The 12,453-nt window shown below is 45.2% G+C and overlaps 1 protein-coding gene across 1 annotated transcript in view; it reads right to left on the reverse strand.

Moving 5' to 3' along the window:
* LOC140371657 (uncharacterized) overlaps nt 1-1,712 on the reverse strand; it is a 45,089-nt gene extending 43,377 nt beyond the window's left edge. The window contains exon 1 of the mRNA XM_072458841.1: nt 743-1,712. Coding sequence (XP_072314942.1) covers nt 743-1,705 — 963 coding nt within the window. The 5' untranslated portion in view covers nt 1,706-1,712. The remainder of the gene's footprint in view (nt 1-742) is intronic.
* Between the last annotated feature and the right edge of the window lie 10,741 nt (nt 1,713-12,453).

Genomic DNA, 12,453 nt, shown 5'->3' on the forward strand with positions numbered 1-12,453 from the left:
AAAACAACAACAACAACAACAACATGCAGTTTAGTTGTGTAAAGAAGTGTAATGTGCAAAATGTACTGCATTTGTGTGAAAGTACTGCATGTGTGTCAGAGTACTACATGTGTTGTTGAAAATGTTCAATATTTGTTAAAAATATTCAGCCTTCCCGCCCCTGCGACATAACAATGACGCTCAGTAATTCACAGTTGATGATTGCGTAGTTTGCGACTCAAATAGTTGTTTGTCCTGACAAATTGCAAAGATCGTGCTGGTGACCCGGATGCACCCCCTCCTCCCTGTAGAGACGCTAATGCGTTAACATTAGCAATTTACTTTTGCAAATACTGAAAAATATTCTGGTTTGTAAAAATGTCAAAAGCAATAGCCCCTAAGTCGGTGAAAGTGATCGTAAAGAGGTATAACTTGTTGAAATCGGTGAAAGTGTTAGGGAGTGGAAACACGTTAAAATTCCTACAATCCTAAAATACAAGAACATATAGTGTCTGCTATATGACATGATAAGCAGACGCTCAATAAGCGTTGTATTACAATACAACTAGAGTTCTGCATTTTTTACTAAACAAGAACTAAATGCCAGTGTGCTGGATCCACACTGGTCATCACTTTTCGGTCTGGATTCTCTTAAGCCTGATCAAGCTTTTTGAGTCCGTATTTGGGTTCACATGATTAAGCCTCAGCAGCTCTGCCTCCTTTAGTTTGCTCAAGACAAGACAATGTGGATTCAGAGGTGCAGGTTTTCAGAAAGCTCTTCCACACTGGTCAGAGCTGCAGGTTTGGAGCGGCAGATTTGAGCATGTCTCCAATGACTTGACCCAGATCTAAAAGCTTTCCCACACTCTTCACAGACAAATGGTTTTTCTCCCGTGTGGATCCTCTTGTGTGTTACTAAGTATCTTGAACATGAAAACGTCTTCTCACAAACATCACATCTGTAAGGTTTTTCTCCAGAGTGGATTGTCAGGTGAGTTTTGTAATTAGAAGAGCGAGCAAACCTCTTCCCACACTGGTCACAGCTATATGGTTTTTCACCCAAGTGAACTCTCATGTGTGATATGAAGGTGCTTGAGTGTGAAAATTCCTTCTCACAAACAGTACAGCTGTAAGGTTTCTCTCCAAAGTGGATTCTCAGGTGTAATACTAAGCTGTTTGAGTGGGAGAATGTCTTCTTACAAACATCACAGCTGAATGGTTTTTCTCCAGAGTGGTTTCTCAAGTGACGTTTGTAAGTGGAAGACAGAGCAAACTTCTTCCCACACTGGTCACAGCTGTATGGCTTTTCACCTGTGTGGGTACGGTAGTGATTGGAGAGGTCCTGTGTTGTATTAAAAACCTTCTCACACTGGTCACACTCAAAAGGCTTCTCTCCAGTGTGGATCCTCATGTGTTTTTTGAGAGAATACTCTCGTCCAAACCTCTGATCACAAAAATCACAGCTGTATGGTTTTTCTCCAGTATGGACTCTCATGTGTGACACTAAGGTGCTTGAGCGTGAAAATGCCTTCTCACAAACGTCACAGCTGAATGGCCTTTCTTCAGTGTGGATTCTGATGTGGTTCTTGAGAGCACTTGCTTGAGAAAAGCTGCTTCCACACACTTCACACTCGTATGGTCTAGCTCCTGTGTGAGTTCGGTAGTGCTCTTTGAGTCTGGAAGCAAAGGAAAATGTCTTTCCACACTGGTCACAGGTGAACGCCATTCTTACTTAGTAGATCTGCCATGAACACAGAAAAAGAAGACGTTAAGTAATAATATTAAAACATTAAGTAAAGAATTTTAACAGAGTTTCAAGTGGCTGTGTTTAACAGTGAATTACTTATAACTCATCAAGTCATTTTCACAAGTTTCATTGAGTTATGAAATGAACAGGACTTGACTGTTTCTATAAGAATGTGGACAGTGTAACAGGCTCTGGCTTTGGGTGAGGACCGACAGCATCAAACCAGTCTGACCCAGAGCTCTGTCACTCAAACATGTTTACATTCAACATTAGGATTAAACGTCTCAGTTCTCCTAAAACCAAAGAGACGTTGCAGCACCAATGAACACACAGTGAAACACATAAATAAAAAGTTACTTTCTGGTCCAGTGGCGAGCAAACTTTTTGACTCGAGGGTCACAATGGGTTCTAAAATTTGAGCAAGGGGCCGGGCCAGGGACAGATGGACGGTGTTACGATGCTGGAGTGTACTTGCGCGTGAAAAGTTCACAAGTTTTACAACGGGATCCACGAAATGGTTAAGTTGCAATATAGACTTACGCAGCGATTCCTGACAGATGATTCAGTGAAGGAAAATAACATCCTGCTCAGGGTTTTCCTCTTTCACTTTGTCCTGGATTCTTTTCAACGTTTTTTCCTGTTAAATTTGGTGATCCATCCGATATGACATTGGCATGTTTTTACAGAAAGGCTCGTTGGGAAAAGCTTAAGAGAAGAAGAGGGCACCAAAAAGTTCAAAGTGCGCCATCTCGTGGGGAAATGTGGGATTTACAGGCGAAAGGTAAAACGAACGGCCGGCCGCAGTGAGTTCAAATCCTGACTCCAACATTTACTGCATGTCCTCCCTTCTCTCTCACCCCCCCTTCATTCTTTCATCTCCTGTCTGATAAAGCTCAAGGGCAAAAACAAAAAACGTATATATATATAAAAAAAATATTACTTGGCATGTTTGGCGGACCAAATTATAAAGACAAACAGGCTGTATATGGCCCGCGGGCCGTAGTTTTCCCATGTCTCTTCTAGTCCGTGCATCACAGAAACATTCAAGAAAAGCATTTAATAATACTAAATATGCACACACTGCACTCTAGGGCTGCAACAAGTACGAGTAAATAGAGTAATTTGATTACAAAAAAGCTTTGATTATTTTATTGCCTCGATGATTAGTTTAATTTACATATTTAATTAAAAGAGGAGAGAGCGGCGTTTTTTTAAACTTATGAGTGCGACTGGGAAGTGTGCTCAGCTCAAAACACCAGGATCACTGGTCTCACTCAATACTACATTTTACAAGTTTCTTATTTCAAGGTTAAAAACTTGTCTGACAAGTTAACAGTGACGTTCATTCAGGGGGGGCAGTGCCTCACCTGTCAATCTTGGGTAAAAAAAAAAAAAAATATATATATATATATATATATATATATATATATATATATATATATTAATATTTGTCATCTGGTATGTATTATAAACTCCCTTTCCGTTTGGATCCAATATTGAACAATATTTTTTCAAATAAGAATGTCAAAATGTTCAGATGTTTGCTGTTCAGATACAGGGAGGAGGCAGCAGCTGCGCTGCCTCTGGGAGCGCACTCAGACACAGACACACACACACAGACACACACACACAGACACACGCACACAGACACACACACACACACACACACACACACACACACACTCAATCAATCAAAGCAAGAAGTTATAACTAAAGGAAGACCTACACCGGATGAACGGAGGCAATGGTTCTTTAATCTGATCAATGATGTTATCAAAAATGTTAAAGTCAGATTTGATCATTTTGGTGAGGTAGCTCTACTTGGTTTAGTGGATTGCACAAACTTTTGTGAAATGTCCCAACATTTTGATGACACAAAACTGCAGAGCCTGTTAAAATATGCAAGATTTTTAGACTTTGTGAGACTAAGGGCGGAGCTAGTGGGACTGTATAGCAATGAATGCAAGTCTCCTGCAGCTTCTCCTCTTTTTGGTCCAGAACGACCGGTTTAAAGAGCTCTTTTGGTTCATTCACTTTGTAAATCTGACTCAAAGAGTCGGTGCCTCACTAGCCCTGAACCTGAAAGTTAATTAGTCCTTAATAATTCTTTACATACAAACAGAACAGTTTGGACTGGTGAAGTGAAATGTTGCCGTTTTGGGGACGTGTCCATGTGAAATTAAGGATAAAATGTGTTATTTTACACAGAAACTTGATAATTGATTATTTCTATAAACTATAACGAAAAAAAGATTCTATGATTTCTCTATTACTTAAATAATCAATAGCTGCAGCCCTGCTGCACTCATCCCATTATTTAATATTACACTGATGTATTATTGCACTATTTAGCAGCATTAAGTCTAGTAGAGACTCTTTGAGAACAGAGTTTCAAACCATGTTATTGTTGTAAAGAAAATGGTCATTTGTTAAATCAGAAGCTTTAGCAGGTCATATTTACTGAGATCAAAAACTATTTCAATTTAAACATCTGAACAGGATGTTCAGGGCCCTATGTTGTTACATTTGAACATAGGGCCCTTATTTGACAGGAGCTTCACAATTCTGGATCCACTGAACTTGTGAGTTTGTAAAGAGTTTCTGCTTGAATTTCTTTGCAGATCTTTCGCTTGAGGACTCTCCAAAGGTTCTCAATAGGGTTGAGGTCAGGGGAGGATGGGGGTCACACCATGAGCTTCTCTTCTTTAATGACCTTAGCAGGCAATGATGCAGAGGTGTTCCTCGCAGCATGAGATGATGCATTGTCCTTCATGAAGATGATTTTGTAAGGGAGAGAGCACGGTTCTTCTTTTTCAGAATCAGAAAAGGTTTATTGCCATTTTCAATGAACAAATCACAAACATAGGAACCAGTCTAGATGATTCCGTGCAACATAAAACAATGAATAAGTCATTACAATAAGCTATCAGATAAAAAAAACATAAGAATTAAAAACAAAAAAATGTAATATGTATGTAATATGTACACAAATTTACAGTTGTACAGATATTCAGATGTAGTATAATACATATGTAGTGCAGAAAGTGAACAGTGAGTGATTAAATTATGGTTAAAGTGAAGTGTTCATGAGTCCAACAGCAGAGGGAAAGAAACTGTTCTTGTGGTCCGTAGCCTCCTGCCTGAGGGGAGTGGCCTCCTGCCTGAGGGGAGTGGCCTCTTGCCTGAGGGGAGTGGCCTCCTGCCTGAGGGGAGTGGCCTCCTGCCTGAGGGGAGTGGCCTCTTGCCTGAGGGGAGTGGCCTCCTGCCTGAGGGGAGTGGCCTCCTGCCTGAGGGGAGTGGCCTCCTGCCTGAGGGGAGTGGCCTCCTGCCTGAGGGGAGTGGCCTCCTGCCTGAGGGAAGGGGCTCAAATAGTCCTTGTCCAAGGTGAGAAAGGTCGGCTGTGACCCGACCTGCTCGTCCCAGAGTCCTGCAGACGTACAGGTCCTGCAGAGATGGAAGTCTGCAGCCGATCACCTTCTCAGCAGAGGGCGCTGTAGTCTCTGTTTGTCCCTGGCTGTGGCTCCACACGGTGATGGAGGTGAGGATGGACTCGATGATGGCCGTCTAGAACTGCACCATCATCTGCGCTGTCAGCTTGTCTTTCCTCAGCTGCTGCAGGAAGTACATCCTCTGCTGGTTCTTCTTGATGAGGAGCTGATGGTGGCTCCACTTGAGGTCCTGGTGATGGTGGTGCTGAGAAAGCGGAAGGAATCTACGGTGGTGATGGGGGAGTGATAGTGAGGGGGCGTTGAACTCCAGGTTGTTACCGCTGCACCAGCCGGTCCAACTCCCTCCTGTAGACAAACTCCGAGATGAGCCCGATTAGGGTGGTGTCGTCATGGCGATGAGGGTGGTGTCGTCATGGCGATGAGGGTGGTGTCGTCATGGCGATGAGGGTGGTGTCATCCACAAACTTGATTAGTTTTAAGGAGTAGTGGCTGGAGGTGCAGCAGTTTGTACAGGGAGAAGAGCAGGGGAGAAAGTACACAGCCCTGTGGAGCTCCTGTGCTGATTGTCCCAGTGTCTGAGACATTCTTCTCCAGCTGCACGAACTGCCTCTGATCCATCAGGAAGTCAGTGCTCCCGCTGCGGGTGGAGTCGGTGCTCCCCCTGCAGGTGGAGTCGGTGCTCCTCCTGCAGGTGGAGTCGGTGCTCCCCCTGCAGGTGGAGTCGGTGCTCCCCCTGCAGGTGGAGTCGGTGCTCCCCCTGCAGGTGGAGTCGGTGCTCCCCCTGCAGGTGGAGTCGGTGCTCCCCCTGCAGGTGGAGTCGGTGCTCCCCCTGCAGGGGGAGTCGGGCACGTTGAGCTGGGAGAGCTTGTCCTGGAGCAGAGCAGGAGGTGGTGTTGATCCTGGTGTAGGTTCCCGGGGAGTCCGGATGCTGCAGGTGAAGTGGAGAGCCAGGTTGATGGTGTCGTCCACAGACCTGTTGGCTCTGTAGGTGAACTGCAGGGGGTCCAGCAGGGGGGAGGTGAAGGACTTGAGGTGGGGGAGGACCAGGCGCTCAAATTACTTTATGATTACAGACGTAGTCATGAAGCCTCTGGGGGATCCCGGGCCTCGGCCTCTGGGGGATCCCGGGCCTCGGCCTCTGGGGGATCCCGGGCCTCGGCCTCTGGGGGATCCTACACCTTGATGGAGCTGCTCTCTTAATCCCATGTATTTGTCTGGCAGAAACCTTCCTCGTTGTGCCTTTATTTGCACTAATCCATGTGTGCTCTGAACCAGGTTCAAATATCTTAAGCGTGCGATGAACACCTTAAGTTTTTGTGAAATATCTAAGGTTTTCAGACCACGGCATTCAACAATGTCACGCTTTTCAGCTTTTTGAGATCCTTTTTCTTTCTGCTTGAAAATGACGGTCTGTTTAATAACGTGGAACTTCCTTCTTCAGTAGTTTTTCCTTTATTTGGACCTGGCAAATAATCTCAGGAGTCTGAGATTCACTGACACAAAACAATCCATGAGTTTCACTGGAAAACAAACAGATAATGCATTCATTACACGTAAACACAATTTGCATTATAATTTGGCCTGTGGTGTTTTCTCATCAGAAATATTGTTTTCCATAAAAGCTCATTATTTCTCATCTTGAAAATCTCACAAAGGCTAAATTGTCCAAAAAGCAGACAAAACTGCTAAAGCTGAAAGGATTAGAGTCAGTTGTGTAATTCAAATATAAAAAGCTGTATTATTTTTTGGTTTCCTCGATGATATGTTCAATTTACAGGTTTTTCACATAAACACATGAATCTGTGGCGCACGGAACAACGTTGCCCAAATATTTACAGACTCAGATAATAATAAGGCTTTATATTCCCCTCCTGGACCTTCAGCAGAGTCAGATGAAGTCCTCCAGATGGAAGCTCAGTGTCATCGCTGTTGGCTAAGGACGGCGGAGAGGGTCGACGCCCAGATCATGCAAATGAAATCATGATAATGACCTGAAGGTGAGAGTCCGCGGGTGCCTGCTCGTGCTGGCGATGATGGGAATGAGACTGTGCACAGCCTTGACGAGGCCAGCTTTAAAAAACAAGAGGAAGCATTAGAACATTGTCTCCTACCACCTCCGGGACGGGCCTTCCACGTCACGTCTGCGGGTTGTTCCTCGTTGGAAAACACGACAATGGAGCGTCGTGGTGTTCCGGAGACTGTGCTGCATGTTCTGCTGCAGTGTCCAGCATCCACCGAGCAGAAAAGAGTCGTGTTCAGAGGGTTTTCTGATCAAAAAGTTTGTTCCTTCTTCATATTAGGGCCCAGAGCTTCCCCAAAAGAGAGGGCTATTTTAGAGAAGCTGGGGTTCATTATAAAGTGTGTAGTGGGTGTTTTATCTCCTGACCGCTGGAGGCAGCAACGCACTAGCGGCGCCTGGTCTGCCGGAAATACACAAGAAGAAGACGCGGAACTACTTCCTGTGGCGCTTGTTTCACACGGAGCTCGTTCCCCGCGGCGCCTGGAGCGACTACAGCAAACGGAGGAGAACTCGGTCCGTTTTAGAGTCACACGCGTGTCTACGAGGCGGGGTTTTGTCGCGTGAAAGAGCCCGGAGGACCGCGAGGACGACACGGAGAGTCCGCCACGACACGGGAGGATCACGTGACCGGCGCGCGGAGCTAACGCTGCGAAATGACTCGAGTCCAGTGAAGAATCATCTGCAGAGCTGAAGAGTTCCAGTGAAGAACAAGGTAAACCGACTCTGGCCTCACGTACCGCGGTTTGACGTGGGACGTTTTCCCTCCACAACAACAGCGGCAGCTCCCGTGACCCGAGCCCCGCACAAGCGGACACGGCACTTCCGCATTTCTTCTTCTTCTTCTGTTGCTTTCCGGCAGACTGGGCGTGTCTCGGTGCCAGGGGCGACTGCGATGCAAAACTACTTTCAGTAGAAGATCTCCTATAAATAAATAAAAACTCCCATAGACAAATAAATACCATTGCATGTGATCACGACAGTAATTGCACATGAATATGTCACGACAGCACATAGATTGCACATGAATTTCACAGTAATTGCACATATGACAGAATTGCACATCAGTATTAGGTTAGGTCAGTATTGCGAGTGTTCAGTACTAACAGTTTTTGTTATAAAGTCTGACAGCAGCAGGAAGGAAAGACCTACGGAACCTTTCCTTCACACAGCGAGGGTGGATCAGTCATTGAAGCTGCTCTCCAGAGCGGAGAGAGTGTCCTGCAGGGGGTGACACTCATGGTCCAGCATAGATGTGAATCTAGCCAGGACCCTTCTGTCCCCCACCTCCTGCACCGAGTCCAGAGCGCAGCCCAGGACGGAGCTGGACTTCTTGATGACTCTGTCCAGCCTCTTCCTCTCCCTCTCTGTGATGCTGCTGCTCCAGCAGGCCACACCGTACAGGAGGGCTGATGCCACCACAGAGTCGTAGAAGGTCTTCAGGAGTGGCCCTGTCACTCCAAAAGACCTGAGTCTCCTCAGGAGGTAGAGCCGACTCTGGCTCTTCCTGTACAGTGCGTCTGTGTTATTAGTCCAGTCCAGTCCATATTTTACCTCGACTGTATAAATACACATTTAAAATACACATTACAACTGAATCAATGAAGTAAACACACTTTTATTTGCACATTTGGTAATGATGATGCAAGGACTTAGAGGCAGATGCCAATTGTGAGACATTAATTTGACATAAAATGACAGTTTACATTTTTTTTAAATATCGGATTGTCAAAAACAAAAGTCTAGTCTCATCGGCTCGGATTGATATGAAATCTGCCGCTTTCACTTCAACACGAATATTTGAATGTAATGTTTTTGTTCACAAATAGTCGAGGAACTCATTCTGATCGTTTTGGATGTACCTTTGACCACAGGCGTCTGTAGATGCAGTTTTAAAAAGTAGACCTGGAAAACAAGGCGTGTAGCACTTCCACGTTGACTTTACGGAGAAGCATCAGTCTTAACGCAGTCCTGACCAGGGCGCACACCTGTCAGTCTCCGGCATAAACTGCGTAGCGCTAAACGTCCATTTCAGAAATGTTCCTATGGCTTTTGCCATAATGACGTAGTCCATTTTCTCAGAATGTGATAAAGTTTCCCATTGCTTTTCTATGTGGCTCGGGGGCGATTTTCAAACAGCCCCACGGGTACGTGGAAAAGTGATGCAGGCTGCGCCACGCAAGCGGCAGGCCTCATATAAATAGACACAAACAAGTTTAACTTGTTTGTGACGTTAGCTAGTCGGCTAACGCTACAAACCTAAAACAACAACACAAATGAAATAAACTATTTTTATCAGCTCGGCTGGATGTGAAGTGTAATATTGAGTGTGTTTCTGCTATTATTTTACACATTTATTGCTTTTTAGAAAAGATATACGCATTTTTACCGTTGTCCCGGCAACAATAGACTCAGAAAACTACCAGAAGTCTTTTTGTTTTTGTCTTTTCAATGATAATTTCAATGAATACATCCATTCTTGTGAAAGTAGGCAATAGACGGTTAACAGGCGTATAAGAAGGACTAATAAGGATTAGTAACACATTTTTTGACAGTTTCTTTAGATTTGATTCAACTCTCCTATTAAAGGTCTGTTTTTTTTCAAGTACTGCAAATATCAAATAAATAAAACTATTGTCATTTATATTTATATCATTTTATATTGAGAGATTGTTAGTCTAAAGAATAAAAATATTCTAGAGACTTTAATCTTTAAAGTCTCTAGTTTGTTTAAGCTGAAGTTGTTGTGTTGTTGTTGTTGTTGTTTTATGGCGGTTGGCATCCAAGTGTTGCATTACCGCCAGACTTTATTCCTCAGACTTTGTCGTAGTCCTCAGACTCTGTCGTAGTCCGTAAAAGTACTCCTTCCATTGCTTTGGTGTTACAAAGCCCATGAGGTCATGATATGTCTTTGTGACTAGAATAGTTGTTGTTGTTTCAGACAACAACCGGCTTTATTCCAGGGAGACTCTTCTTCATCTTCCTCTCCTTCTTTGACGTTCGGTGCTTCCAACGTACAGCTTTATTCTTTAGGCTTCATTCTATAGGCTTTAATATTTCCACTGATGTCGCTGCTTGGTAGCCGTGCGTCTACGAGACTGGGCGAGGACAGGAGACCACCCCCACCCCCATCTCGTCACTCTGATCACTCTGACTCCCCAAAAGCAGACCCTCATCACTCCGACTCCCATTTAGCGCCTTTAGCCTGTTTTCTATATCTGCCCAATCAAGCTCCTTTGTTCCAAGGAATCTCCCTGCAGCTTTAGCAATGATCCTGATCCTTTCAGTTCTGCTTTGAGTCTGAGCAGCACAGTTTACAACATCCACCATAAAGAGTACAAAATCCTCTCTATCCACAACCAGGGTATTCTCATTAATTCTGGAACCTGCACACTTGGGACCTCAACTCTTGAAACCTTCACACTTCTTGGGAGCCACGCTGGCCTTTCTCATTTCGCCCTGGCTGGGAGCAGCGCTGGCTCCTCTCTCTGTATTTACTCTAAACTCGTTACTTGAAACTTTCTTGACTGCATCTGCATAGGATATATCTTGAGAGACCTTTATTTTCTGCACCTCAGCAGCTCTTTTGCTAAACCTGCATCCCCCGTAGGCAGAGCTATGTTCTTCCCCACAGTTACAGCACTTCAGTTTTGCACCCACGTCACACTTCCCATACTCATGATCTCCTGCACATTTACCACATCTTTGCTTCCCTCTACAGACCGCTGCAATATGCCCAAAGCGCTGGCACTTAAAGCAACGCAGGGGCGGCGGAACATATGGCCTGACGCTATAGCACATGTACCCAATGAACACCTTACTAGGTAGGCACCTCCCTTCAAGTGTTACCATTACCGACAAGCTGTCACATCTTACCCCAAACCGGGTCACCTTCAAACGCCTAGCGTCCACCACCGTAACTCCAGTCAAATTCTCCTTAAATTCATCCACAGACGTCGCCGTAGGGACACCTACGATAACTCCTCTGACCGTGTTTCTTTCAGCATCAGACACAAGAATGTCCTTTCCACCCAGACGTTTAGTTCCAATCGCCTTCCGTTGCTGAGCCGCGTCCTTGCACACGACCAGCAGCGAGCCATCTCTAAGGACACTCGCACTCTTGATCACTCCCACAGCTACAGTTAGGCTCTTTGACAATGCCACTGAATTCCACTCCTTAAAGGATGCACTATCCTGTGCAAGCTTTATGATCACCTTACAGTCTCTGCTCTCACCCCGGATATCAATAGCTTCAGCCTCATCCTGCTGCTCATTCCCAGAACCCTCGGGCGAGCTAAGGGACTTTTTACGTTTCCGGGCACGTGCAGGCAGAAAAGGCTGCTCCTCCACGCCGTCCAGAATGTCTTCCATCCCCGATCCACTCTCCTCCGCCATCTCCCGTCTCTCCAGACCGGGTGTTGAGCAAGGTCTCCTCACAGTTTTAGTCCAGGGCTTGTTCTTCCTCAGACTGTTGTTTTATGGCGGTTGGCCCGTATAAGCGTTGCATTACCGCCAGACTTTATTCTTCAGATTTTTGTCGTGTCATGTAGTTTAGTTAGTTATAGAGTTGGAAGTTGAAGAATGTGCCGAGGAGGAAGAGCATGTTCTAACGAGCTTTGAACTCATTGGCTTTGAAACAATGCTTTATGACATAAGCAGACATTCAATAAAGTCTGAAGAATAAAGTCTGGAGATCATGAGTATGGGAAGTGTGACGTGGGAGCAAAACTGAAGTGCTGTAACTGTGGGGAAGAACATAGCTCTGCCTACGGGGGATGCAGGTTTAGCAAAAGAGCTGCTGAGGTGCAGAAAATAAAGGTCTCTCAAGGTATATCCTATGCAGATGCAGTCAAGAAAGTTTCAAGTAACGAGTTTAGAGTAAATACAGAGAGAGGAGCCAGCGCTGCTCCCAGCCAGGGCGAAATGAGAAAGGCCAGCGTGGCTCCCAAGAAGTGTGAAGGTTTCAAGAGTGGAGGTCCCAAGTGTGCAGGTTCCAGAATGAATGAGAATACCCTGGTTGTGGATAGAGAGGATTTTGTACTCTTTATGGTGGATGTTGTAAACTGTGCTGCTCAGACTCAAAGCAGAACTGAAAGGATCAGGATCATTGCTAAAGCTGCAGGGAGATTCCTTGGAACAAAGGAGCTTGATTGGGCAGATATAGAAAACAGGCTAAAGGCGCTAAATGGGAGTCGGAGTGATGGGGGTCTGCTTTTGGGGAGTCAGAGTGATCAGAGTGACGAGATGGGGGTGGGGGTGGT

Source organism: Eucyclogobius newberryi, unplaced genomic scaffold (genome assembly GCF_026437365.1).
Source record: "Eucyclogobius newberryi isolate DKJ021-1_F unplaced genomic scaffold, fEucNew1.0.hap1 SCAF_22, whole genome shotgun sequence".
NCBI classification, from domain to species: Eukaryota; Metazoa; Chordata; class Actinopteri; order Gobiiformes; family Gobiidae; genus Eucyclogobius; species Eucyclogobius newberryi.